The sequence below is a fragment of the Somniosus microcephalus genome, chromosome 7 (assembly GCF_052327205.1).
Source record: "Somniosus microcephalus isolate GS21.2 chromosome 7, FLI_Smic_1.0, whole genome shotgun sequence".
NCBI classification, from domain to species: Eukaryota; Metazoa; Chordata; class Chondrichthyes; order Squaliformes; family Somniosidae; genus Somniosus; species Somniosus microcephalus.
Genome location: NC_140993.1, coordinates 57,005,806 through 57,033,068, shown reverse-complemented (window position 1 = coordinate 57,033,068; position 27,263 = coordinate 57,005,806). Strand labels below are relative to the sequence as shown.

The following is a 27,263-nucleotide window of genomic DNA, read 5'->3' as shown; positions in this document are numbered from 1 at the left end:
TTGAAACGGCAGCCCCTTATTCTAAGATTATGCCCCCTAGTTCTAGTCTCACCCATCAGTGGAAACATCCTCCCCGCATCGACCCGATCAAGCCCCCTCACAATCTTATATGTTTCAATAAGATCGCCTCTCATTCTTCTGAATTCCAATGAGTAGAGGCCCAACCTACTCAACCTTTCCTCATAAGTCAACACCCTCATCTCCGGAATCAATCGAGTGAACCTTCTCTGAACTGCCTCGAGAGCAAGTATATCTTTTCTTAAATATGGATACCAAAACTGTACGCAATATTCCAGGTGTGGCCTCACCAGTACTCTGTATAACTGAAGCAAGACTTCCCTACTATTATACTCCATCCCCCTTGCAATAAAAGCCAAGATTCCATTGGCCTTCCTGATCACCTGCTGTACCTGCATACTAACCTTCTGTGTTTCATGTACCAGGACCCCCAGATCCCTTTGTACTGTAGCACTTTGCAGTTTCTCTCCATTTAGATAATAACTTGCTCTTTGATTTTTTCTGCCAAAGTGCATAACCTCACACTTTCCAACATTATATTCCATCTGCCAAATTTCTGCCCACTCACTTAGCCTGTCAACATCCTTTTGCAGGTTTTTTATGTCCTCCTCACTCACTGCTTTCCCTCCCATCTTTGTATCGTCGGCAAACTTGGATATGTTGCACTTGGTCCCCTCCTCCAAATCGTTAATATAGATTGTAAAGAGTTGGGGTCCCAGCACTGACCCCTGCGGAACACCACTAGTTACTGATTGCCAACCCGAGAATGAACCATTTATCCCAACTCTCTGTTTTCTGTTAGATAGCCAATCTTCCACCCATGCCAGTATATTACCCCCAATCCTGTGACTTTTTATCTTGTGCAGTAATCTTTTGTGTGGCACCTTGTCAAATGCCTTTTGGAAGTCCAAATACACCACATCCACTGGTTCCCCTTTATCCACCCTGTTTGTTACATCCTCAAAGAATTCGAACAAATTTGTCAAACAGGACTTTCCCTTCATAAAACCATGCTGACTCTGTCCGATTAAATTATGCTTATCCAAATGTCCTGTTACTGCTTCCTTAATAATGGACTCCAACATTTTACCAACCACAGATGTTAGGCTAACTGGTCTATAGTTTCCAGCCTTTTGTCTACCTCCCTTTTTAAATAAGGGCGTTACATTAGCAGTTTTCCAATCTGCTGGGACCTTTCCTGAATCCAGGGAGTTTTGGAAAATTACCACCAATGCATCCGCAATCTATACTGCTACTTCTCTCAAGACCCTAGGATGTAAGCCATCAGGCCCAGGGGATTTACCCACCTTAAGTCCCATTATCTTACCAAGTACCGTCTCCTTATTGATTTTAATCGTGTTTAGCTCCTCCCCCCCATAGCCCCCTGTTTGACCAGTGTTGGGATATTTTTAGTGTCCTCTACTGTAAAGACTGATACAAAATATTTGTTCAGCGTTTCTGCCATCTCCATGTTCCCCACTACTAATTTCCCGGTCTCGTTCTCTAAGGGACCAGCATTCACTTTAGCCACTCTTTTTCTTTTTATATAACTGTAGAAACTCTTGCTACTGTATCTGTTTTTATATTTTTTGCTAGTTTACTTTCATAATCTATCTTCCCTTTCTTAATTAATCTTTTAGTTATTCTTTGCTGGCTTTTAAATGCTTCCAAATCTTCTATCCTCCCACTAGATTTGGCTACTTTATATGCCCTTGTTTTCAGTCGGATACTATCCTTTATTACTTTACTTAGCTATGGATGGCTGTCTTTTCTTTTACACACCTTTTTCCTCAGTGGAATATATTTTCTTGAAAGTTGTGAAATATCTCCTTGAATGTACACCACTGCTCATGTACTGTCTTACACTTTAATCTATTTTCCCAGTCCACTTTAGTCAACTCTGCTCTCATACCTTCATAGTCTCCTTTATTTAAGCATAGTACGCTGGTTTGAGATCCAACTCTCTCACCTTCCAACTGAATTTGGAATTCAACCATGTTATGGTCACTCATTCCAAGGGGATCCTTTACTATGACATTTTTTATTAATCCTGTCTCATTACACAGGACCAGATCTAAGATTGCCTGCCCCCTGGTTGGTTCAGTAACATACTGCTCAAGGAACCCATCCCTAATGCACTCTATGAACTCTTCCTCAAGGCTGCCCTGCCCAATTTGATTTTGAGCACTTTTTTTTATTTCTAACTATCTAATTTTCAAACTGTTCCCCAGCCCTCTGGTATTTGAAACATTCACCACAGTCAGCAATTTGCCATGGATCAACTTTGTTGATTCCCTTCAAATTCTTGAACAGAGACTTCAAAACTTATCTGTGTGGAGGAGCCCCTGGAAATACTTGTGCAATTCTGGTACAATTCCTGCCAGTATTGACACACTCACAGAAACCCTCTGCAATTATTGACACATTCCCGGTGACTCCCTGAAAATAACTCCCAGGGACCCCCTGCAAATATTGACACACTCCCGGGGACTCCCAGCAAATATTGACACACTCCTGGGGACTCACTGCAAATATCGACACACTCCCGGGGACCCCCTGCAAATATTGACACACTCCCGGGGACTCAGTGCAAATATTGACACACTCCCGGGGACCCCCTGCCAGTATTGACACGCTCACAGAAACCCTCTGCAAATATTGACACACTCCCGGGGACGCCCTGCAAATATTGACACACTCCCGGGGACTCCCTGCAAATATTGACACACTCCCGGGGACCCACTGTAAATATTGACACACTCCCGGGGACGCCCTGCAAATATTGACACACTCCCGGGAACCCTCTGCAAATATTGACACACTCCCGGGAACCCTCTGCAAATATTGACATGGTCCTAGGAACCCCCTGCAAATATTAACACATTCCTGGGAATCACCTGCAAATATTGACACACTCCTGGGAACCCTCTACAAATATTGACACACTCCCGGGGACATACTGCAAATATTGACACACTCCCGGGGAACCCCCTACAAATATTTACACATTCCCAGGGACCCCCTGCAAATATTGACACACTTCCGGGGACCCCCTGCAAATAGTGACACACTCCTGGGAACCCCCTACAAATATTGACACACTCCTGGGGACCCCCTGCTAGTATTGACACACTCCCGGGGACCCCTTGCAAATATTGACACACTCCTGGGAACCCCCTACAAATATTGATACACTCCTGGGGACCCCCTGCTAGTATTGACACACTCCTGGAGATCCCCTGCAAGTATTGACACACTGCCGGGAACTCCCTGCAACCCCCTGCTAGTATTGACACACTCCCTGAGATCCCATGCAAGTACTGACATACTTCCGTGTACCCCTGTCTTCACTTCCCAAAGGCAGTGTGTGCACCCCACAGGCAGCACGGTGGCATAGTGGTTAGCACTGTTGCCTCACAGCGCCAGGGACCCGGGTTCGAATCCGGCCTCGGGTGACTGTCTGTGTGGAGTTTGCACATTCTCCCCGTGTTTGCGTGGGTTTCCTCCGGGTGCTCCGGTTTCCTCCCACAGTCCAAAGATGTGCGGGTTAGGATGATTGGCTATGATAAATTGACCCTTAGTGTTAGGGGGATTAAATACGTGGGGTTACGGGGATAGGGTGGGATATGTGTTGGTGTAGGGGATCGGGTGGGATATGTGTCGGTGCAGGCTCGATGGGCTGAAATGACCTCTATCTGCACTGTGGGGTTTCTGTGATTCTGTGAAAGCACTACGATTGTTGCTGAAAACATTTTATATGAGTACATACCAACAGAAATAATACCAACCAATAGAGAACAATGCAGAAATCGGATGATCAGAGGGCCCCTGAAAAGCTTTAGCAGACCCTCTAGATTCCAGGGACTCGGGTCTGAAAATGACCCAGAAGGTTTAGCTGTTATAACGGCTCAGAAAATTCCACTTTAAAGAGTATTCGGAAGTCTCTGGCCTAGAAATTCAGTTGCCTTAGCGCCGCTTTTGAGGCGCTAGAGGGACTAGCGCCAGAGTTATGGCCAGTTTAAAAATTCCCTGGGGCCCTAAATCGGCGTTGCACCGGTAGCGCTGCGCCGGCACCGATGACGTCATCGGTGTGCGCAGCGTCCCGGTTGCCATGCCGACGGGCCCTAGCGCCGAAATTCAGTTGCGGCCGCCTCGCCCGTGGCAGCCGCAACTAAGACTCTGGCAACAGAGTCTTGCATGAGTTTGCGCCGGCGCATTAAAGGCCCCGTGGCGGCCGGCCGCTTTCCCGCCGGCCGCCTGCCCGCAGCTCCCTCCCCGGACTTCTCCCCCCCACCCCCCGGAACAGATGCAAGCCCGGCACTTGTCCGAGTTGCCGGGCTCATTTTTAGACAGATTTGCGCGGGCCGCGGCCGGGTGCAGGCAGCTCCTCCTTAACGGAAGGAGGAGGCCTGCACTTCCCGAGCCTGCCGCACCGCATCGGGTGCCGCAGCGCCGGAATTGCGGCGCGAAACGGCAGTTAGCGCCGATTTACCGCCGCAAAGACCCTTCAGTAGCGCCGGCAGCCGTTTGGGCGCGGCCCTGCTGAATTTTTGGCGCGCGCAGGGGGACTTAGCGCCGGCACTAACTTCCGGCGCTAAAGCCCTGGCTAAGCCAAAACCCAATTTCTAGGCCTCTTTCTTTAAAGTGATCAGACACTTAATTTCTATGATGACAAAGATAAATGTTGGCGATCCGCTCGATTAGATTCCAGCCTGCAACTCACTCCCAGGTATCTATTATTTTACATATTAACCCTCTGAACCCCTCGATTAGATTCCAGCCTGTAACTCAGATGTGGTGACTGTGGTTCTTACCTTCCATGCTTTCCATTTCCTTCAATGTCATAATTTTACTTCAGTTACCACATTGCCCGTTCTTGATTTCTCTGCAGGCTTGTCCTTCTGCCAGCTCCATCGCCAGCAGATTCTGGTGAGCGGATATGTAAACAGCAGCAGTACCTCCTCTATCCCACAATGCACACAGACAGGGGAGTACGAGGTTGTTCAGTGTGACACTGACCCTGGACAGTGCTGGTGTGTTGACAGTGACGGGATGGAGATTTATGGAACACGGCAAAACAAGGGCCCAGTGCATTGTGAGTATTTAGAAGAATGAGAGGCGATCTCATTGAAACATATAAAATTCTTAGAAGGCTTGACAAGTTAACTGCTGAGAAGCTGTTTCCCCTGGCTGGAGAGTCTAGAACTAGGGGGTCACAGTCTCAGGATAAGGGGTTGACTATTTATGACTGAGATGAGGAGAAACGTCTTCACTGAGATGGTTATGAATTCACTATCCCAGAGGGCTGTGGATGCTCAGACGATGAGTATATTCAAGACTGAGATCGATAGATTTTTGGGTACTGGGAATCAAGGGATATGGGGACAGGGCGGGATTTAATGTAAACGTTCAGCCATGATCTTATTGCATGGTGGTGCAGGTTCAAGGGGCCATATGGCCTACTCCTGGTCCTATTTCTTATGTTCTTATTTTCAGTTTTTTTTAAAAGAGGCAAAGCTTTTATCTTGTTTATGAAGGGCAAAGAGTTCAAACTAAATATATATTTCATTTTCCCTCCAATTGTTTTCCCATTCTTTCTTGAAGGCGCTGACTCCGGCTGGGATGTGGTTACACAGAAGCCAGCAGCCCTCTGGTACCTTACTCCAGTGGGCTAATCTTTAGACATGAGATGCACAGGCACCTTGCAGCTGAGGTCTCTTGAGAGCAACCAGAGGCCCAGAGACCATGGCTGAGTTTTCCACTGCCGAAGCCCATGGGTGTTGAAGTCAATGGTAGTGTGCCAACCACTGCCCTGCTGGGTTCAGCTAAGGCAGCACAGACTGGCAATCGAACCTGAGACTGTGGAGATTAATGCCATAACTGGTTGTGTGCTGGCCCAGTGAAGCCAAAGAGGAGGTTGGGTTGGGGGGTGGGAGAAGGAACCCTTGAATCAGGTGGCATCTCTTTGTGGGACAGGTGGGAGGATTGCACACTGCCACCATTAAAGGTCAATTAAGGCATGAATTGAATATTTTGTTTGTGGAATGAACTGTCAATAGCATAGAACAGCGATGGTTTTAAAGCTTGCTCACCCGAGTGGGAGACAGTAATGTGTGGCCCCACCTGGGGTCACCAGCTCTCCAGGATTGTCCTGGAGTCTCTAGGAATTAAAGATTAATCTCCTGGACACCCATCGAGCAACTCGGGAGAAAAATCATAGGGGGCATTTAAAAAAAATGTTCTTTTTATTTTCATTTCCTTTGAACATTTGTTTATTAGTTAATAAAAATATTGGAGCTGGGAAAAAAGGTTGTTTGCCTGGCAGTCAAAAATCATCCTAATCAGGTGTCAAAGAGTCTGTTCAGTTTTAAGAACATAAGAAATAGGAGCAGGAGTAGGCCATTCAGCCCTTCGAGCCTGCTCCGCCATTCAATAAGATCATGGCTGATCTTCTGCCTCAACTCCATTCACCGGCCCTATGATTGGTGTAGGAAGGCTGTGGGCACGAGAATGGCTGTGTCAGGTGACCAATGGCAGGAGCGTGTGGGCGGGGTGGGTGGAGACAGGAGATCATGTGATGAAACCTTCAGGACTATGTTCAATCCGTGTTGGTAACCTGAGCTCCACCACATAAAACTACCTCAGATTTGGGAATAAATGCTAATCTCACTCAAAGGAGCCAGGGGATGACCAGGGAAATGCGACAAAAAAATGGCAAATGGGTGGTCAGTGGGGGAGGGGTAGAACTCTTTTGAGGTTTAGGTTAAGGCGCATCATGTGGCTTTTGTTACTAAGTTCAGTTAATAGCAATCTAAAAATAAAGACTGCAGAGCCTCAAAATACAAATACAAAGTTACGCCAATATTAATACTGTTGAGTACAAGTCGCTTTGATTTAAATTTAACCCACAGTGTACTTCTTCTTCTTAGGCAGTCCCTCGGAACCGAGGATGACTTGCTTCCACACTAAAAATGAGTTCTCAGGTGACTGATGAGTCCAATGCAGGACCTACAGTCTCTGTCACAGGTGGGGCCGACGGTGGTTGAAGGGGCGGGTGGGTGGGGTGCTTGGGTTGACGTGCGCTCCTTCCGCTGTTTGTGCTTGGCTTCTGCTTGCTCCCGGCGAAGAGACTCGAGGTGTTCGGTGCCTTCCCGGATGCTTCTCCTTCACTTTGTGCGGTCTTGGGCCAGGGATTCCCAGGTGTCGGTGGGGATGCTGCACTTTTCCAAGGAAGCTTTGCGTGTACTCACCCTAGATGTGCTCCCTCTTAACTGAACTATGACTAACATGGAGGGGGTGGGGGGCGGTTGTGGAACCTTTGCAAGGCTCTGTTCTAGCAGATTCGTTAACAGTGAGCAGGTGTTGGAAAATGAGGGCGATGGTGTTATAGCCCTATCTAGTCGCCACTAGCGAGGCTCCGAATTGGGAGGGTCGCCTCCCAGAATTACTCAGATGAAGCTTTTACTTTCTTAACTACATTATTTTGCACCTAATAAAGGTCCCACAAGCTGTGAGGTTCGAGACCGGCGGGTTCTACATGGTGCTGGGGTGAGGTCACCACCCCAGTGTTCCACAGATGGAAGGTTTTTACCCGTCCAGTGCAGGTTTGTCAACACAACAGACATGATGGTCTTCGATCTGGTCAATAACTTCAACAGGTAAGAGAGAGGAAACGGAGCGTAATTAAAATGGGGACGGAAGGGCGTTTGTTCTGAAGTAAAAACGGGAAACGCTGCGAAAGCACAGCAGGTCCATCAGCATCTGTGTAAAACACACGTTAACGTTTGGAGAGTGGACCCTGGCTGGAAATTTCCTCGGAGCTGCTTCCGCCCCGTCACCGTAGCTTCACTAGCAGTGCGGTGACGCTGGAGCGGGAGTACTAGGTTTTGGCAATAAACCTATTGCTGAAACATCAGCCCATCTTTTTGCTTCTTAAAAGATGTCAAGGCCCTGGAGAGGGAGCAGGGGAGATTTAGCAGAATGGTACCAGGGATGAGGACTGTGGCAATTCAGGTCTTTAAAATGCTGAGGGTCATGGATGATATTAGAAAGGTATGTGTCTTAAACTGGGAGCACTGAACTGAAGGACATGGGTTCAGAATGATCAGATCTTACACAAGTTTAGAAGTTCCCACGGGGAAGGGTGATGGATGCCTCCGGTTGCTGTTGACATTATGAATTCCTTTGTGAAGATCTCTTCTATTTCTAGTGAAACCATAAACATGCAAAAGTTGTGATTTCAGTGGAATTACTAAACAGAGGAGATCTTTATGATGGTATTCAGTGTATGGGAGGTGCTCTTGACCCTGAGAAGTGGATACACGGATTAAACTCCCTGCCTAAGCAAGTTGAGTCTGGGCCAATCAACTCCTTCAAAATGGAGCTGCATACAACAACAACATGGTATGGATGAGGGTTTGAGCAGCTGCTGGGCTGAGGTAGGGACGGAGACAGGCGATGTGTATCTCGTCGGGAGGGGGATTTGTAGCACTAACAGGTTGAATGGAATGGAAGGGAAACCAAGGGAAATCAGTAAGTGGCAATTAGTGGATTCCGAGCTTTGGTTGTAAAATCCAGATGGTTGTAGGAGGAAGAGAAGATTATTGGAGATAAGGAATTCTACATTTTAGACGCCCTGAGAAAGATTGAGGTAGAGTAGGAGACGGTGCAATGAGTTTTGATTTCAACACAGTGAGGATGCAGGGAGGACGAAGACTGTGTTGGTTCCACGAGCATCCCTCTGGCTTGTTGTCTGATAGGTGATCCCTCTCTCACCTTTGACCTTTCTTCATCACAGTCTTTCTTGTCTCTATTTTACCGGTACTGTGGTCAGTGCAGCTCTGGGCTTTCCTCCCTTGTTGCTCTGAAGCTCCAAATAAGCCATCCGATACATCCTCATTGTGTCGAAATCAAGACTCATTGCATCATCTCCAACTCCATTTAATTCTCTCCCAGAAACTCAGAACCATAGAATTCCTTCCCTCCTTCAGTCCTCCCTTCTACCTTCAATTCCCAAGCTTTTAAAACCCAAGATTATAGTCTCCTAAATACCACTTCTTCATTGTTCTCATCCTCTGTGTTATTCTTTTCGACCTTGTTGGTATCCTCCCCTCGCTTTCTCAATAGTGGAAGAAATGTCTGATTGAATATTGGCAGGCTATTCAACAACAGAGGACATCACAACTGAACCTGATCATGCTATCTTCCAATCTCTATGTACACATGCTTTCCAGCAAGAGCCAATGGGTAGCAACCAGTAGGTGCAGGAATCCGGGCTGATTTTCTTTTCCCCCTCCCAAGCCCATCATTTTTAAACAACAACAGCAACAACTTGCATTTATACAGCACCTTTATCACAGTAAAATGTCCCACAGTGCTTCTCGGGAGCCATTATCAAACAAAATTTGACATCGATCCATATAAATAGATATTAGGACAGGTGACCAAAAGTTTGGTCAAAGAGATCGCTTTAAGGAGCGTCTTAAAGGAGGAGAAAAGAGGTAGAGAGGCGGAGAGGTTTAGGGAGGGAATTCCAGAACTTGGGCCCTAGGTAGCTGAAGGTTCGGCCACCAATGGTGGAGCAAAGAAAATCGCAAAAGGCCAGAATTGGAGGAGCGCAGACAGCTCAGAGGGTTGTAGGGTTGGAGCAGGTTACAGAGATAGGGAGGGGAGAGGCCATGGAGGGATTTGAAAGCAAGGATGAGAATTTTAAAATTGAAGCATTGCCGGACTGGGAGCGAGTGTCGGTCAGCGAGCACAGGGGTGATGTGTGAACGGGACTGGCCGGCCAAGAGAGTGTTGGAAACGATGTTTACTCGTGGTCCAAAGTGAACCTGTTATACTGGTGAACTAAATAACAACATAAAAAATATAATCATTTGCTTACTTTAGCAAAGGTGATACCTTCATCACTTAGAAAAATATCAAAAACACAACACGCTAAGCTAAAATGACAGCTGCTGTTATTCATCCCTCCACCAGGGGGAGATGCTCAATTATTTTTGGAAGATCAAGTGCAGGACAAAACCAATCATAAGGACATGGTGTAATCTGGAAGAGGACAGCTGATCCATTTCAGACCAGTCCGGTGCACAGAGAATGTATATTTACACCATTGTGGGGTCCACTGTGCTATAAGCCATGACTAGTTCATATTGCTATAAAACTGTAGCAGCATCTATGAGCAGATCCCATAAAAAGGAAACTTGGTGTGGACAAGTACTTCAAGGCCAATAAAATGGCAATAAAAAAATTGAAGTCTAGCCCTGAATTTTCTCCCCTCCTGTCTTGATCCATGCAGAGTTACTGGCACCGCCTGTCCTCTTCAAGCTTGAGGGAATGGTAGCATAGTGGTTATGTTACTGGACTAGTCATCCAGAGGCTTGGGCTACTGATCTGGAGACATAAGTTCAAAATCTCACCATGGCAGCTGGGGAATTTAAATTCAGTTAATTAAATAAATGTATCAGTAATGTGACCATTTACCAGATTGTCATAAAAACCCATCGGATTCAATAATGTCCTTTAGGGAAGGAAATCTGCTGTCCTTACCTGGTCTGGCCGATATGTGACTCCAGACTCACAGCAATGTGGCTGACTCTTAACAGCCCTCTGAAACGGCCTAGCAAGCCACTCAGTTAAGGGCAGTTAGTGATGGGCAATAAATGCTGGCCTTGCCAGCAATGCCCACATCCCATGAATGTATTTTTAAAAAATGCTTGCCAAGTGGTCATGTTTTTAAATACATGGGCCTAGTTGTTGGTGTTGGTGGGCTGTTTGACCATGAAGGGTATTGCAATTGAACAAAATCCTCTCCTGATCAGACTTCCAATTTTAGCAATTTCCAGCATGGGCCACTGGATGGCGGTCAAGATCGCGAACCTTGGTCGTTTTCTTTTCCCCTCCCTAAGCCAGTGATCCTGAGCACTCCTCTAGCTGAGATCAGCTAACTCAATACAAACTATGGAATGAACCTGGGGCCTTTTGAATTAAGACCCGCACTAGGCAGTGGATTTACCTGTGGAACCATAGGGCAGCTTGGAGATATTGCTTCAGGGCCGAACTGTCGAACCACGCGGTGGGTAAAGAGTCTCCACAATCCTTCGAAAGGAAGCTTGACGAGAGGAAAGGACATTTCACGTAATAAGGGATGGGTTCCTCATTAGCAGGGATAATGAGGAGTTATGAATCATCGTGGTCCCCTGGAGCTTGCTTGATTGCCTTAGGGACTCGAAGAGCAACCTCCCAGAGTTTTTCCTGAATCGGTTGCAGGGTTGTTTCTCCCTCACAGAAGATTGTGCGGTTAGAGGGTGGGTGAACAATGTATGGGGTCACACCGTTGTCTTGATGGTGTGGGCTTGATGGGTCCCGTGCTCTTTGCTCACAATTATGTTCATTTGATCGTAGGTATCAACCTTGGCTCAATGGTAGCACTCTCACCTAATCACATAACCTAGGCTGGCACTTCAGTGTAGTACTGAGGGAGAGATGTTAAACGGATATGTTAAACTGAGGCCCGGTCTGCCCTCTCAGGTGGACTAATTGAGGAAGAGCGGGAGAGGCCTCCTCATGTCCTGGCCAGCATTTATCCCTCAACCAACACCTAAAGCAGATGATCTAATCATTATTGCATTGTGGTTCGTGGGATCTTGCTGTGCACAAATTGGCTGCTGCGATTCCTACATTACAAAGGTGACTGCACTTCAAAAGTATTCCATTTGCTGTAAAGTACTTTTGGACATTCTAAGGTTGTAAAAAGCGCTATATAAATGCAAATTCTTTCTTTTCTCTATCTTGGGCATCCTCTCACAGCTGGGAGCTGCTCTGTTGAGGCAGGTTAAGAGTATGGCCGGGAGCAGAAACCATGCATATGTAGCTTCCTGGTGAGGATGGGATCGAGCTTTGCCAAGGTGTCGGACAGCCTGGCAATAATTAAGAAAGAAAGAACTTGCGTTTCTGTAGAGCCTTTCACAACCTCAGGACGTTAAGCAGCGCCTCGATTTCAACATTCTCATCCTTGTTTTCAAATCCCTCCATGGCCTGGCACCTTCCTATCTCTGTAATCACCTTCAGCCCCACAACCCCCCGAGATATCTGTGCTCCTATAATTCTGCCCCCTTGAGCATCCCTGATTATAATCACTCAACCATTGGTGGCCGTGCCTTCTGTTGCCTGGGCCCTAAGCTCTGGAATTCCCTGCCTAAACCTGTCCGCCTCGCTACCTCTCTTTCCTCCTTTAAGACGCTCCTTAAAACCTACCACTTTGACCAAGCTTTTGGTCAGCTGCCCTAATTTATCCTTATGTGGCTCGGTGTCAAATTTTTTGTCTTAAAATACTCCTGTGCAGCACCTTGGAACGTTTTACTACATTAAAGATGCTATATAAATAAAAATTGTTGTTGTCCCAAAGCGCTTTACAGCCAGTGAAGCACTTTTGAAGTGTAGTCACTGTTGTAATGTAGGAAACGCAGCAGCCAATTTGTGCACAGCAAGGCCCCACAAACAGCAATGTGATAACGACCAGGTAATCTGTTTTGGTGATGCTGGTTGAGGGATCAATATTTGCCAGGACACCAGGGAGAGCTCCCCTTTGTGGAGCAGGCTCGAGGGGCCGATTGGCCTACTCCTGCTCCTATTTCTTATGTTCTCTTCTTCTTTGAAACTCAATCTCCGGCCTCACATGTGCTCATATTGTTTAGGTATCAATGCATATGGAAAGACCATGGAAATGTACCCCAACCACATTTAACACTTTTGGAAGAGGAGAGGAGAGAATGGGAGGGGGTGTACAGGGACAAACTGTGATGGAAACCCGCTATAACACTCATGTTGAATCAGGAATTGCACAGGTGATCCAAATTTGGAGCCTGGTTATTTATTGAAGAATATCCCAAACATGATTTGCCAGAACAAGCACACAATGTTCTTAAAAAAATACATTTTTTTCCCTAAAAATAAGGGAGTGCTAATTTGCGAATAGTGTTTTCGTACTCAGGGTATTTTTAGTAAAGTGGAATTTGAGAAATTGTTTGTGTTCCTTCCCTCCCAGATTCCCGGGTGCATTCCACACATTCAGTGCCTTCAGGCAGAGTTTTGTTGATGTTTCTGGTTACTGTTATTGTGCTGACAGTTTGGGACGGGAGCTTCAGGGCACAGGTGAGTGATCGCACTTCACTGTAGGGCATTTAAAACGAGAGGCATTAGTATTCTTTACCCTTAGGTTTGTCCCCCTTCTCCCCAAAAATCGCCGACTCTTTGCTGGGGTACGGCTCCACGGACTCTCTGCTGCCATGTGGCCCTTCTTCATATGGAAGCCTAGACAGTGAAGGCTGTTTGACCATTGTGGTGAGGTAGCATAGCCAAACTCGATCCTGGCCTCATCTGACGTGCACATACTCACACTTTGCATCCCAGGTCACAGGTCAGTGGTCAAGAGTGGGAACTCTGGTTGATTTCTCCCCCCTCCCCTCCCCTTTAGCCCGGGGGCCCGAAGGCCAACTGTAGCATCCCAATTACTGCTCTGACTAAACACAGAGCAAGGATTGACTTTTTAACCAAAACTGGCAGTTAGTGGCGTGGAGAGAAGCTACAACTATAGCACCCCATACTGCATGGTGGCATGCTTTACTGTATTGTGTCATCCCTGAGGCAAAGTATTTGAAAAGGAATTGAACACATAAGCTGACGCTCTAGTGAAGGACTGAAGGATGGCTGTACCTTCAACAATAATGGGCAGAACTTTCAACTTCAGCAGGGGTGTAAAATGGGCTGTCATGGATCCATCCGACTTTCTTTCCCGTTAATACAAGCCCCCACCAAAGGTGAAAATTCCACCCAATGTTTTTTTCAGATTATCCATTAAACTAAGGCTCTGTTCCGATGGGATTACAGCCACAGCCACCTCCTTTCACTGTGCCTTGGCAGTTCCCTTGGCCAGCCTTTTCCCCTCTTCCTGGGGCCTCCCTTCTCATCTTGATTTGGGCCAGTGGCAATTCTATTGGTGCCTCCAAAAAATTGGAAGCTCTGCACCATGCGTCCGAACTCTCAGACATTGCGCAACTGGTAATCCCAGTTACCAGAAATAAAAGGTTTGTGATGATGCCTGGCTCTGAAATACCTTGGGATGTTTCCCTACGTTAGTGGCACTATATAAATGCAAGTTGTTGTTGTTCCTTTAAGCTGCTGCAGTCTAGCGGGAATTGGCCTCAATTATATGCTCACTCCAAAGTCGGACTGGAATTCATGACCTCCTTACTCAGAGGCAAGGGCAGCAGGCGCATGGGAACACCACCACCAACAAGTTCCCCTCCAAGTCACACACCATCCTGACTTGGAAGTATATCGCCGATCCTTCATCGTCGCTGGGTCAAAATCCTGGAACTCCCTACCTAACAGCACTGTGGGAGTACCTTCACCACACGGCCGGCAGCGGTTCAAGAAGGCGGCTTACCACCTCCTTCTCAAGGGCAATTAGGGATGGGCAATAAATGCTGGCCTTGCCAGCAATGCCCAGATCCCATAAGCGAATAACAAAAAGAGTGCTACCGACTGAACCAGGGCTGGCACTCAGAGTTATGTGATGTATATTCTGAGGTTGATTCTCTTGCTATCATAATGCTGCGAGGGGGCACATAAATAAAGAGTTTTCTAGGAGGAATATTCCCCCTTGTCTTTAATGGCATACGTTGGCACTGTTGGCACACATAAGAGTGCAATGCCCTTGCATTCTAAGAGCACTAGAACGTGGCTGGGACCAGGGCCCTAGCGGAAAGGATAACTTGGGCTGTAAGTAAGACTTTAAGCTAATAACACCGGGAGAGGCAATTGCTAGAAATTGCAGAAACCTAACAGTAAATGAATCAGGAAATGAGAGTAAAGGACAAACTAAAGGAAGGGATAAGGATAACATGAATGGACAGAGATCAGATAAAGATCATAGAGAGGAATAATAAATAAAAACAATTTAAACTGTTGGTACAGAACTGTACATAGTATTCAAATCAAAATGGATGAACTGGAGGCAATAATTTGTAGAGAGGATCCAGATACAGTAGGGATGGCTGAAACATGGTTACATAGAGACCAGGATCGGCAACTAAATATTTATGAACACATTTAGGAAGGAAAGGGAAGGAAGGGGGTGGAGTAGCTGCACTAGTTAAAGAAAATATAATGCCAGTAGAGAGTAACTAGCAGTAAGATTGCCACAGAATCCATATGGATTGAGTTAATAGATAAGAAAGGATCCATCACCCTAATAGGGGTATACTACAGACCACCAAATAGTGGAAGGAAATTGGAAGAAGAAATATGTAGGCAAATCGATGAGGTGAGTAGAAAGCATAGAGTAATAATCATGGGAGATTTCAACTACCCCAAAATAAACTGGCAGCAAGAAGTAGCGAAAGGAGAAAAGGGAAAGTTTTTATTAGTGTATACAGGACAACTTTCTCACTCAGTACGTAAGAAGTCCAACAAGAAAAGAATCACTGCTGGATTTTATAATGAACCAGAACAGATAGAAGAAGTAAGAGTAGGGGAGCATCTTGGCAGTAGTGATCACAATATAGTAAGGTTTAAGATTAGTAACGAGAGTGACATAAGTAGGACAGAGGTGATAGATGGGAAAAGAGAAAATGATGAGGAAGTGAGGTGGAACTAAAGAAGGTAAACCAGGAAACAATTATGAAAAACAAAGAGACAGAAAAACAGTGGGAAATCTTTAAAAGGGTAATCAATAGCATTCAAGAGAAAGGTATTCCACTAAAAGCCAAAATCAAGCAAGTTAATTATGGGGCACCATGGATGAAGAACGAAAGAGAAAATTGAATCTAAAGAAAAAGACATATAAGAAGTACTTAGATACTAAAGGAATGGGGGACAAAAGGGAATATGAAGAACTTAGGAGAGAAGTTAAAGAAAAACATGGGGGATTTTAACTTTCATATTGACTGGACTAATCAAATTGGGCATGGCAGCATTGAGGAAGAGTTCATAGAGTGTATTAGGGACGGGTTCCTTGAGCAGTATGTAACTGAACCAACCAGGGGGCAGGCAATCTTAGATCTGGTCCTGTGTAATGAGACAGGATTAATAAAAAATGTCCTAGTAAAGGATTCCCTTGGAATGAGTGACCATAATATGGTTCAATTCCAAATTCAGTTTGAGGGTGAGAGAGTTGGATCTCAAACCAGCGTACTGAGCTTAAATAAAGGAGACTATGAAGGTATGAGAGTAGAATTGACTAAAGTGGACTGGGAAAACAGATTAAGGTGTAAGACGGTACATGAGCAGTGGTGTACATTCAAGGAGATATTTCACATCTTTCAAGATAAATATATTCCACTGAGGAAAAAGGGGAGTAAAAGAAAAGACAGCCATCCGTGGCTTAGTAAAGTAATAAAGGATAGTATTCGACTGAAAACAAGGGCATATAAATTAGCCAAATCTAGTGGGAGGATAGAAGATTGGGAAGCATTTAAAAGCCAGCAAACAATAACTAAAAGATTAATTAAGAAAGGGAAGATAGATTTTGAAAGTAAACTAGCAAAAAATATAAAAACAGATAGCAAGAGTTTCTACAGCTATATAAAAAGAAAAAGGGTGGCTAAAGTGAACGTTGGTCCGTTAGAGGATGGGACTGGGAAACTAGTGGTGGGAAACATGGAGATGGCAAAGACACTGAACAAATATTTTGTATCAGTCTTTACAGTAGAGGACACTAAAAATATCCCAACACTGGACAAACAGGGGGCAATGGGGAGGAGGAGCTAAACACGATTAAAATCACTAAGGACATGGTACTCAGTAAAATAATGGGACTTAAGGCAGATAAATCCCCCAGACCTGATGACCTAGATCCTAGGGTCTTGAGAGAAGTGGCGGTAGGGATTGTGGATGCATTGGTGATCATTTTCCAGAAATCCCTGGACTCAGGAAAGGTCCCGGCAGATTGGAAAACTGCTAATGTAACACCCTTATTTAAGAAGGGAAGTAGACAAAAAGCTGGAAACTATAGACCAGTTAGCCTAACACCTGTGGTTGGCAAAATGTTGGAGTCCATTATTAAGGATACAGTAACAGAGCATTTGGATAAACATAATTTAATAGGACAGAGTCAGCATGGTTTTACGAAGGGGAAGTCATGTTTGACAAATTTGCTCGAATTCTTTGAGGATGTAACATACAGGGTGGATAAAGGGGAACCAGTGGATGTAGTGTATTTGGACTTCCAAAAGGCATTTGACAAGGTTCCACACAAAAGATTACTGATCAAGATAAAAAATCACGGGATTGGGGGTAATATACTGGCATGGGTGGAAGATTGGCTATCTAGCAGAAAACAAAGAGTTGGGATAAATGGTTCATTCTCGGGCTGGCAATCAGTAACTAGTGGTGTTCTGCAGGGGTCAGTGCTGGGACCCCAACTCTTTACAATCTATATTAACGATTTGGAGGAAGGGACCGAGTGCAACATATCCAAGTTTGCCGACGATACAAAGATGGGAGGGAAAGCAGTGAGTGAGGAGGACATAAAAAACCTGCAAAAGGACATAGACAGGCTAAGTGAGTGGGCAGAGATTTGGCAGATGCAATATAATGTTGGAAAGTGTGAGGTTATGCACTTTGGCAGAAAAAATCAAAGAGCAAGTTATTATCTAAATGGAGAGAAACTGCAAAGTGCTACAGTACAAAGGGATTTGGGGGTCCTGGTGCATGAAACACAAAAAGTTAGTATGCAGGTGCAGCAGGTGATCAGGAAGGCCAATGGAATCTTGGCTTTTATTGCAAGGGGGATGGAGTATAAAAACAGGGAAGTCTTGCTGCAGTTATACAGGGTATTGGTGAGGCCACACCTGGAATACTGCGTGCAGTTTTGGTTTCCATATTTAAGAAAAGATATACTTGCTCTCGAGGCGGTTCAGAGAAGGTTCACTGAGGGGGTTGATGTATGAGGAAAGGTTGAGTAGGTTGGGACTCTACTCATTGGAGTTCAGAAGAATGAGAGGCGATCTTATCGAAACATATAAGATTGTGAGGGGGCTTGATCGGGTGGATGCGGTGAGGATGTTTCCACTGATGGGTGAGACTAGAACTAGGGGGCATAATCTTAGAATAAGGGGCTGCCCTTTCAAAACTGAGATGAGGAGAAACTTCTTCACTCAGAGGGTAGTAAATCTATGGAATTTGCTATCCCAGAGAGCTGTGGAAGCTGCAACATTAAATAAATTTAAAATGGAGATAGACAGTTTCCTAGCAGATAAGGGAATTAGGGGTTACGGGGAGAGGGCAGGGAAGTGGACGTGAGTCTAGATTCAGATCAGCCATGATCCTATTGAATGGCGGAGCAGGCCCGAGGGGCCGTATGGCCTACTCCTGCTCCTATTTCTTATGTTCTTATGTTCTTATGTAATGACAGAGAAATGGCAGAAGTATTGAATAACGACTTCACCTCAGTTTTTATGAAAGAAGATTAAAAAAGACACTTCACTGGAGGATAAACTTAAAAAGAATATTAATACAGTTGGGATAGAAAGGGAGAAAACAATTGACAAACTAACAAAACTAAAAGAGGATAAGACCTCTAGGTCTAGCTGGTATGCACCCATGCATACTCAAGGAGACTAGGGAAGAGATAGCAGAGGCAGTAGTTTATATATAAAAGTTCCATAGAAGAGGGGATAGTACCAGATGACTAGCAGACAGCTAATGCTGTTCTTATAGACAAAAATGGAGATAGAACAAAACCTGGTAACTATAGACCAGTCAGCTTAACATCAGTGGTACTGGAATCTATACTAAAAGAAGTGATAGAAGAACATCTAGAGACAGAAAATATAATAATAAATAGTCAGCATGGGTCCTGAAAGGCTAAGTCATGCTTAACTAACCTGATAGAATTCTTTGAAGAGTCAACGGTAAGTGTAGACAAGGGTAATGTCATATGCTTGGATTTTCAAAAGTCCTTCAATAAGGTACCACACGGTAGACTCATGACAAAGGCTAGGGCATGTGGAGTCAGCGGACAAATAGCTGAATGGATAGCAAATAGGGAAAGCAGAGAGTAGGGGTAAAGGTTAATTATTCAGATTGGAAGAAGGTAGAAAGTGGTGTTCCACAAGGAACAGTGCTGGGACCACTGTTATTCATAATTTGCATTAATGATTTGGACTTAGGAACAAGTCATTCAATATCAAAGTTTGCAGATGATACTAAACTGGGGTATAGCTAACACTGAGGAAGAATGCAACATAATACAGGAAGACATTAGAAAACTTGCAGACTGGGCAGTTAAGTGGCAAATTAACAGTAGCATAGATAAATGTGAGGTGATGCACTTTGGTAGGAAAGAAATAACCATCAACTACACCTTAGAAAATAAAAAACTGATTGGGGTAGAAGAGCAAAGGGATCTAGGGATACAGGTGAACAAATCATTAAAAGCAGCATCGTTCATCAGCAAAGCAATTAAAATGCTAACAAAGCACTGGGCTTTATTTCCAGGGGTATAGAATTCAAAGGTAGTGAAGTAATGTTAAACTTGTATAGGATCATGATCAGGCTGCACTTAGAGTACTGTGCACAGTTCTGGTCTCCATGCTATAAACAGGACATAGAAGCACTGGAGAAAGTGCAATAAAGATTTAGAAGGATGGTATCAGAACTGAGAGATTACAGCTATTGGGAAAGATTGAACAGGTTGGGGCTTTTTTCTTTAGAAAAGAGAAGACTTAAAGGTGACCTGGTAGAGGCCTTTAAAATTATGAATGGGTTGGAAAGAGTAAATGTGGAGAGAATGTTTCCACTTGTGGGAGAATCCAAAACTAAGGGCTATAAATATAATATAAATAAATCTAATAGAGAAATAAGGAGAAATTTATTTCCTCAGAGAGTGATTAGAATGTTGAACTTGCTACCACAGGAAGTGGTTGAGGCAAATAGCTCAGATGCTTTCAAAAGGAAACTTGACGTGTGTATGAGAGAAAAGTAAATAGAAAGATATGCTGAATGGCTGAGATGAGGTAGATGGAGTGGGAGGAGACTCGGGTGGAGTGTAAAACACCAGCACTGACTAGTTGGGTCGAATGGCCTGTGTGTGCTGTATATTCTATGTAATTTTTATGAACAGGAAAGGGCCATTAGGCCCATCAGGCCAGTGCCATTCTCTTAGATCAACCCCACATCAAAGCGCTCAATCTCTTCTCTTTCCAGAAATCCATTTAAACGATCCAATTCAATGGCCTTCCCTGGTAACTTATTCCATAGCTCTATTACTCTGGGGGGCAACGTGTTGCTTGGCTTCCACTCTTACTCCCAACTCCCAAATTTTTAACTTGTATTCCCGGGTACTTGAACGCTCCGGTAGAGTGAGTAAGTTGAGTTGTAGCTACTCACCCTGCCTGCTCCTGTTCTGTTTTGTATTTGTCAGGTCTGGAGTTATTATTGGATGAAATCTATGACACGATCTTCGCTGGCCCACAGCTTGGGCACTCGTTTACGGACACCAGCGTTTACCGGATCCTGCAGCGACGGTTCCTCGCCGTGCGACTGCTGATCACCGGCAGGTTTAGATGTAAGTGCTCGCAGAGAAGAGTTTGCAAATGATTCATTATCACATTAACCATTAATTTGTTACTGGGTTATTGCAGTGGGTTAGCCGTAGGCTTTCACCTCTGTGCCCTTCTTTTGACCGATGACGCTTTCTGTCCACCAGCTGTAAGGGATTTACATCAAAAGAGTTCTGGGCAATCTCAATCCATTCTCTAGTGGGTATAGCAATAAAATACCCTAATTTGACACTAAATTTTCAATTAGTGGTATGTTTACTTGCCTTATCATCCCAATACTCCACAGGGAAAAATAAATCTTTGCAATCTCATGTCATGATTGAGGCTTGATTGTATCTCTGGTCTCTCCCAGCTTCCAATTATTTCCCCCTTTCCTGCTGGGTGTTGACATTAAAAAAAAATTGTTCTTGGATTATGGGCAACTGCATTTATTGCCCATGCCCAGTTTCCCTGCGAAGGTGATGGAGGGCTTTCTCCTTGAACCGGTGCAGTCCTTGTACTGATGGCCCTCCACAGCACTGTTAGATAGGCAATTCCAAGACAGTGACGATGAAGGAATGGCAATATGTGTCCAAGTCATAATGATGTGTGACTTGGAGGTGACAATGTTCCCATGATATTGCTGTTCGTGTCCCTTCTTGGTGGTAGAGGTTTCAGCAGAGGGAAGTGTGGAAATAGTCTAGGTGAGTTGCTGCAGTGCATCCTGTACATCGTACATACTGCAACCACATGAGACTGATGATGGAAGAGTGGGTATTGAGACCAGTGGCAGGGACACCGATCACGCAAACTGCTTGATTCTTTCTGCCTTATAAATGGTCAGAGATATTGGGGGGAAAATTTGGTTGCTTAGCGCCTCCCGTTAACGCCCTAAGAGGGCGCAAAGCAACTAGCGCCCAGACGCGGTGATGTTTGTGCCGCTCGCGAAATTGACCAGACATTTTGCGGCGGCGCTAAACACTACCACCATGATCTCCTGCGCCCGCAGATCGTGACGTCAGTCGAGCGTGCAACAGCCCGGTAGCGCCCCAGACCGGATATTGAGTGGCGCCCCCTGCCTTACTGCCTGCCGCTAGCAACCACAGGTTGAGGGGAGCGTTTTGCAGTCGGGAAGGGACTGGGGGAGCGCTATTTAAAGGCGACCGCTTCCTGCCTTTTTTTGTCGGTGACACATTTGCACCACGCATTCTGAGAGAGAGAGAGACTTCTGGAGAGATTCAGCGCTGTGTGAAGGAGTTTTGGGTACTGAGCAGCACTTTGCAGGTTCATTTTGATTTGACCTTCATTGCATCGATTTAGAAGAGACGATGGGGCTGCACACTGAGCTCTTTCCCTGGGCCTCTCCATTGTTCTTTCCAGCAGATTTGATGTACAGGTCTCTCCAGGCCAAGATTCAAGGCTGCAATGAGCAGGGTGTGGATGGAGAGCAAAATCAACCCTCCCCTTTAAGAACTGGCCGGCGCTAGTGTGTCTGTGTTCCATTGCTGACTGACATCACATGAGCTTTGCCAGCGCTCTGAGGTAGCGCCTCGCTCCTCGGCCTTTGCGCCTTAAGACAGGTGTGTAGCGCCTGATTTAGCACTCCAATCAACTCCTGGGGCGATAAAAGCCAAGTTTGCAGTCAGAGGCGATAATTAGCACCAGGCGCTAAACTTTGCGCCCGGCCGATAATTGCGCCCCAAACGGGGCGATACTGAATTCCTCCCCCGTTATCTTTTATCTGAGGAGCACTACAGAAATGCAAGATATTGTTGTATACGCTTATCCATTAGTTGTTCATTATATGGTTACAAGGAGGATTTTCCGTTCAATGCCCACTCTTTCAGCTTCTTATTGGTAGCAAACTGCAGCACAACTTTACAACACAAAGTAGAGTAACACTCCATCTTCCACTCAATTGATCGGGAGGGAGGGAGAGGGGCGATCGAGAGGGAAGAGGGCAAGAGGGGAATTGATTTTGGGGTGGGGGCCAAGCCGATGCCAACAGCAGCCTTCGGCACTGCAGTGGAGCCAGGAGGAGCACTCGAGAAGGGGGCCTGAAATGGGCAATAGGTCCCTATTTGCACATGCAAAGGGCCTAACGCCTCTTCAGGCATGGGCCCTGGACACCTATACTTCAACCTTTACCAATATGGCGGGCAGTGCACCTCTGACACAGAATATGCATAAGCACGCCGCCCACCGTATTGTACACTTAGATGCCCAGATCACGCCTGTAAAACAGTCGCGCATCAACAAATCTGATTATTAATGCTGGATACCTGAAATTGAAAGTGTTCCATTTTCCAGCACCAACATCCATCACCTTTTAATGAGCACAAAATTCACAAAAAAAAATGCTTATTACTTGTGACAAAAACAAAGCATTTTGTGTAAGATTTAATTTTATATGAATTTGAAATTGAAATTCCACCATGGTGCATAAGGGGTTAAAACCAGCCTCATTCACAGAAGAATGTTCCGGCTCATTTTTTATACATTTGTTGCCAAATCAGTAGTTATTGTTGGACAGATGCCCGATGGAAGCACCAACCTATTTAATTCCAATACTTTTGAATCATCTTGTATGTATTTGTCCAAATATATTTTTGATTGGCAGTTCTTTTTTAACGGAGCAGACTGTTATTTAAATTCACTGGGTCCCCAACAATTTTTTGAAGGCATTTATCTGTCTTTCTTTTCCAAATCAATAAGCCTGTCTCAAACCTTTGAGTGAATAGAGTCAGGCCAGACAGCTTGCACAGATGGTGAAAAAAGCAAGGAACGACTACATTAGAAATATTATTCATTGGCATAGTTTAATTGCACACTATTATGTTACAATACTTGAGGTGCTAGGGTAGCTTAAAACTACCATAATTATGTATGTGCGCTACTATTTACTTGTACTATTATTGTTCAATCAATTTGTTTGGCAGTGAAAGCTGAAGCCAGAGTCTGCCAGCGTGTTAGGTCCAGGAATTTGGGCATGCCCATTTTTGGGCGGGCGAGGAACATAAGAACATAAGAAATAGGAGCAGGAGTAGGCCATTCGGCCCTTCGAGCCTGCTCCGCCATTCAATGAGATCATGGCTGATCTTCTGCCTCAACTCCATTCACCGGCCTTATCGCCATATCCCTTGATGCCCTTACTAGTCAGAAATCTATCGACTTCTGTTTTGAATATACCCAATGACTGAGCCTCCACAGCCCTCTGGGGTAGAGAATTCCAAAGATTCACTACCCTCTGTGTGAAGAAATTTCTTCTCATCTCAGTCCTGAATGGCCTACTCTTCATCTTGAGGCTGTGGCCCCTGGTTCTAGACTCCCCAGCCAAGGGAAACATTCTCCCAGCATCCATCCTATCAAGCCCTGTAATAATTTTGTATGCTTCAATGAGATCCCCTCTCATTCTTCTGAATTCAAGAGAATACAGGCCTAGTTTACTCAATCTCTTCTCATACGACAGTCCCGCCATCCCAGGAATCAATCTCGTGAACCTTCGTTGCACTCCTTCTATGGCAAGTATATCCTTCCTTAGGTAAGGAGACCAAAATTGTACACAGTACTCCAGGTGTGGTCTCACCAAGGCCCTATATAATTGGAGTAAGACTTCTTTACTCCTGTACTCAAATCCTCTTGTAATGAAGGCCAGCATACCATTTGCCTTCCTAATGGCTTGCTGCACTTGCACATTCACTTTCAGTGACTCATGTACAAGGACACCCAGGTCCCTTTGAACATCTGCATTCCCCAATCTTTCACCATTTAGGAAATACTCTGCCTTTCTGTTTTTTCTACTAAAGTGGATAACTTTATATTCCATCTGCCATGTTCTCACCCACTCACTGAGCCTGTCGAGATCCCCTTGAAGCCTCTTCACATCATCTTCGCAACTGACACTGCCACCTAGCTTTGTATCGTCAGCAAATTTGGAAATGTTACATTTAGTCCCCTCATCCAAATCATTGATATAGATTGTGAATAGCTGGGGCCCTGCACCTACAAACCCTGCACCTGAATGGTGAGGCCCAAGGAGCTCTAATATTGGGCCTTGGGCCCCATTTCCATGAAGCTGACGAGCTGCGCAGAGCTGCCGCCAAATCACAACTGAAGATCGGGTCGCAGCTGGCGATCTTTTAATGTGGGGTCAGAAGAAGTGCTGCTCCTAGCTCCACATTCAGGTAGGTATGGGGCCTTCCTATCGGTTAGCGCCACATTGTACAGTGCGAATTCAGCACGTGGCGAGTAATGCACTGGGGCACACCAATATCGAAAACGGGTCCTACAAGAACCGCAGGACCCTAATTTTAATAACATATTCTGCCCTTAGCATAAATCAGATGTGTGCTCCTGACATCAACGTATCAACCTACACCAATATGGCGGGCAACGCACTTCTGGCTTGTAATGAACGTGCACTGCATTCTGCCATTTTGGAAGGTTAGAATGCCATTTAGCTCCTGAATTTCATGGCCTTATTCTGTAACCTTCCAAAAACAGGATTATGTCAAGGTGCACGGTAAAACCAATAGCTGAAATAAACTCAGGACGGTTCTTTGTTCATTCCCTGAGCATGCTATGAATTTTACCTAGATATATAGGCAAGTGAAAATTCTCTCTGTGGGACATAAGGAGTTAGGGCTCACCTACAAGATTAGTCTGACACATAGAAACCAAAAATATCAAGAGGAAACAAAAGAGTAAAGAGACATCAAAACATAATATTTTGTTACTGATACTTTGCCATTCTGGATTCAACTTCAGATCTGAGTTTTACCCTTTGTTACAGGCCCAACAAAATGTGAAATCGAGAGATTTACAGCTTCCTCATTTGGCAATATCTTCACTCCCTCATGTGACGACAATGGAAATTATCTGCCAGTCCAGTGTCAGCAGGGGGGTCAGTGTTGGTGCACAGATTCCAATGGACAGGAGATATCTGGAACAAGACAGCAGGGAAGAGCACCTGATTGTGGTAAGTATCTGTTGGTTGTTTCATCTACCACTGCCCAACCCACAGTATAACACTCGTGATATAATTTTCATATTTTCAAAGGTCCGGAATTTCCTTGGAGCTGCTCCCACTCCTCTGTCACAACTGAAGTGTCAGTGGTAACAAGCTCGCCTCTGAGTCAGTAGGGGGCGGGGGGGTTCAAATCCTGCTCCAGAGACTTGAGCACATAATCTCAGCTGACACTTCAGTGCAATACCGAGGGAGTGCTGCACTGTCACAGATGCCACCTTTTGGATGAGCCGTTAAACTGAGGCCCTGTCTGCCCTTTCAGGTGGTTGTATACGATCCCATGGCACTATTCAAAGAAATGCAGGGGCGTTCTCCCAGTGTCCTGGCTAATATTTATACCTCAACCAACATTACAAAAACAGATGATCTGGTTATTATCTCATACTGCTTGTGGGTCCTTGCTGTGTGCAAATTGGCTGCAGCATTTCCTACATTACACCAGTGGCTACACTTCAGAAAGTACTTTGTTGGCTGTAAAGCACTTTGGGATGGGGTTGTGAAAGGCGCTATATAAATGCAAGTCCTTTCTTTCGCTGGAAGTGCAGCAGAACCCCCTTTTACAGGGGGATTTCCATTGCACTTCTGGTGAAGTTACCTCACTCTCTGACTCCTAAGAGTCTTCACCATTCACCATCCATGAGCTGTTCTGGTATGTTGGGTGGCCATCAAATTAACAATCCCAACTCCTGAGTGAAGCAATCTTTGATTCAGGTGATGGGTCAAGTCATGGTCTGTAAGTTCTTCACTGAATTATCATTGGGGTGTAGTTGTTCTCTTCTTCCACTATGGAAGTGATCATGGGTCCCATGGGCACTAGCAGCACTCGATCACTTACCCATGTGGCTGTTCTTCATGTGTAAGCCTAGATATGTGACTGTCAGCAGAATACTCAACCTTGGGCAGTATTACGGCTGACCCTGATCCCATCCTTACTGAACATCCACAAATACACACTGAGCCACAGAATCTGATGATCCAGCTGAGATCACTAAACTGAGAACAGACCAGGAATTGAATTGGAACTCTCTTCTAGGAAAATCCGTGTATTTTGCTATTAAATTGAATTGGAAAGTTGCTCACAATCTCAATGGAGATACGGATGAGGAAGATGACTCAGTCTATTCTGGCTCATCCAGCTAGACAAGAATTGCCAGGATTGTCATTACATCATCCAACTGTTTCTTAAATGATTCCTGTGTTTTTGCCTCCACTATTCTGTATGGGAGTCCATTCCATGTGGTGATCACTTCTTGTGTGAAGAAGAACATCCTGATATCAGTCCTAAATTTGCCATTTGCTAGTTTGAACCTGTGCCTCCGAGCTAGTGTCATGGTTTATCATGAAGTAGAGTTGTGGATCTACTTTTTCTACACCACTTATTTTTTTATTTACCTCAGTGACATCTCCTCACAGCTGCCTCACTTCAAGTCCTTTATGGCTCTCTACTGCACCATGTGGCATATTTGCTCTCTAAGCCACTAAGGGCCCTTTGTAATAGATCTTTAAATTACTGTTATTATTACACAATGGATTTTTATTTATATTCTGGTAAGACCAGAACCAGCATGGATACGAAATTGGTTAAGTGACAGGAAACAGAGAGTAGTGGTGAACGGTTGTTTTTCAGACTGGCGGAAGGTATACAGTGGTGTTCCCCAGGGGTTGGTACTAGG

At 45.1% G+C, this 27,263-nt stretch overlaps 1 protein-coding gene across 1 annotated transcript in view; it reads left to right on the top strand.

Moving 5' to 3' along the window:
• Nucleotides 1–3,895: 3,895 nt before the first annotated feature.
• The window catches only part of tg (thyroglobulin), a 604,630-nt gene continuing 581,262 nt past the window's right edge, over nt 3,896–27,263 (top strand). The window contains exons 1-6 of the mRNA XM_085993935.1: nt 3,896–3,907; nt 4,792–5,113; nt 7,517–7,676; nt 13,067–13,173; nt 20,447–20,590; nt 25,357–25,542. Of these exons, the coding sequence (XP_085850061.1) occupies nt 3,896–3,907; nt 4,792–5,113; nt 7,517–7,676; nt 13,067–13,173; nt 20,447–20,590; nt 25,357–25,542 (931 nt within the window). The remainder of the gene's footprint in view (nt 3,908–4,791; nt 5,114–7,516; nt 7,677–13,066; nt 13,174–20,446; nt 20,591–25,356; nt 25,543–27,263) is intronic.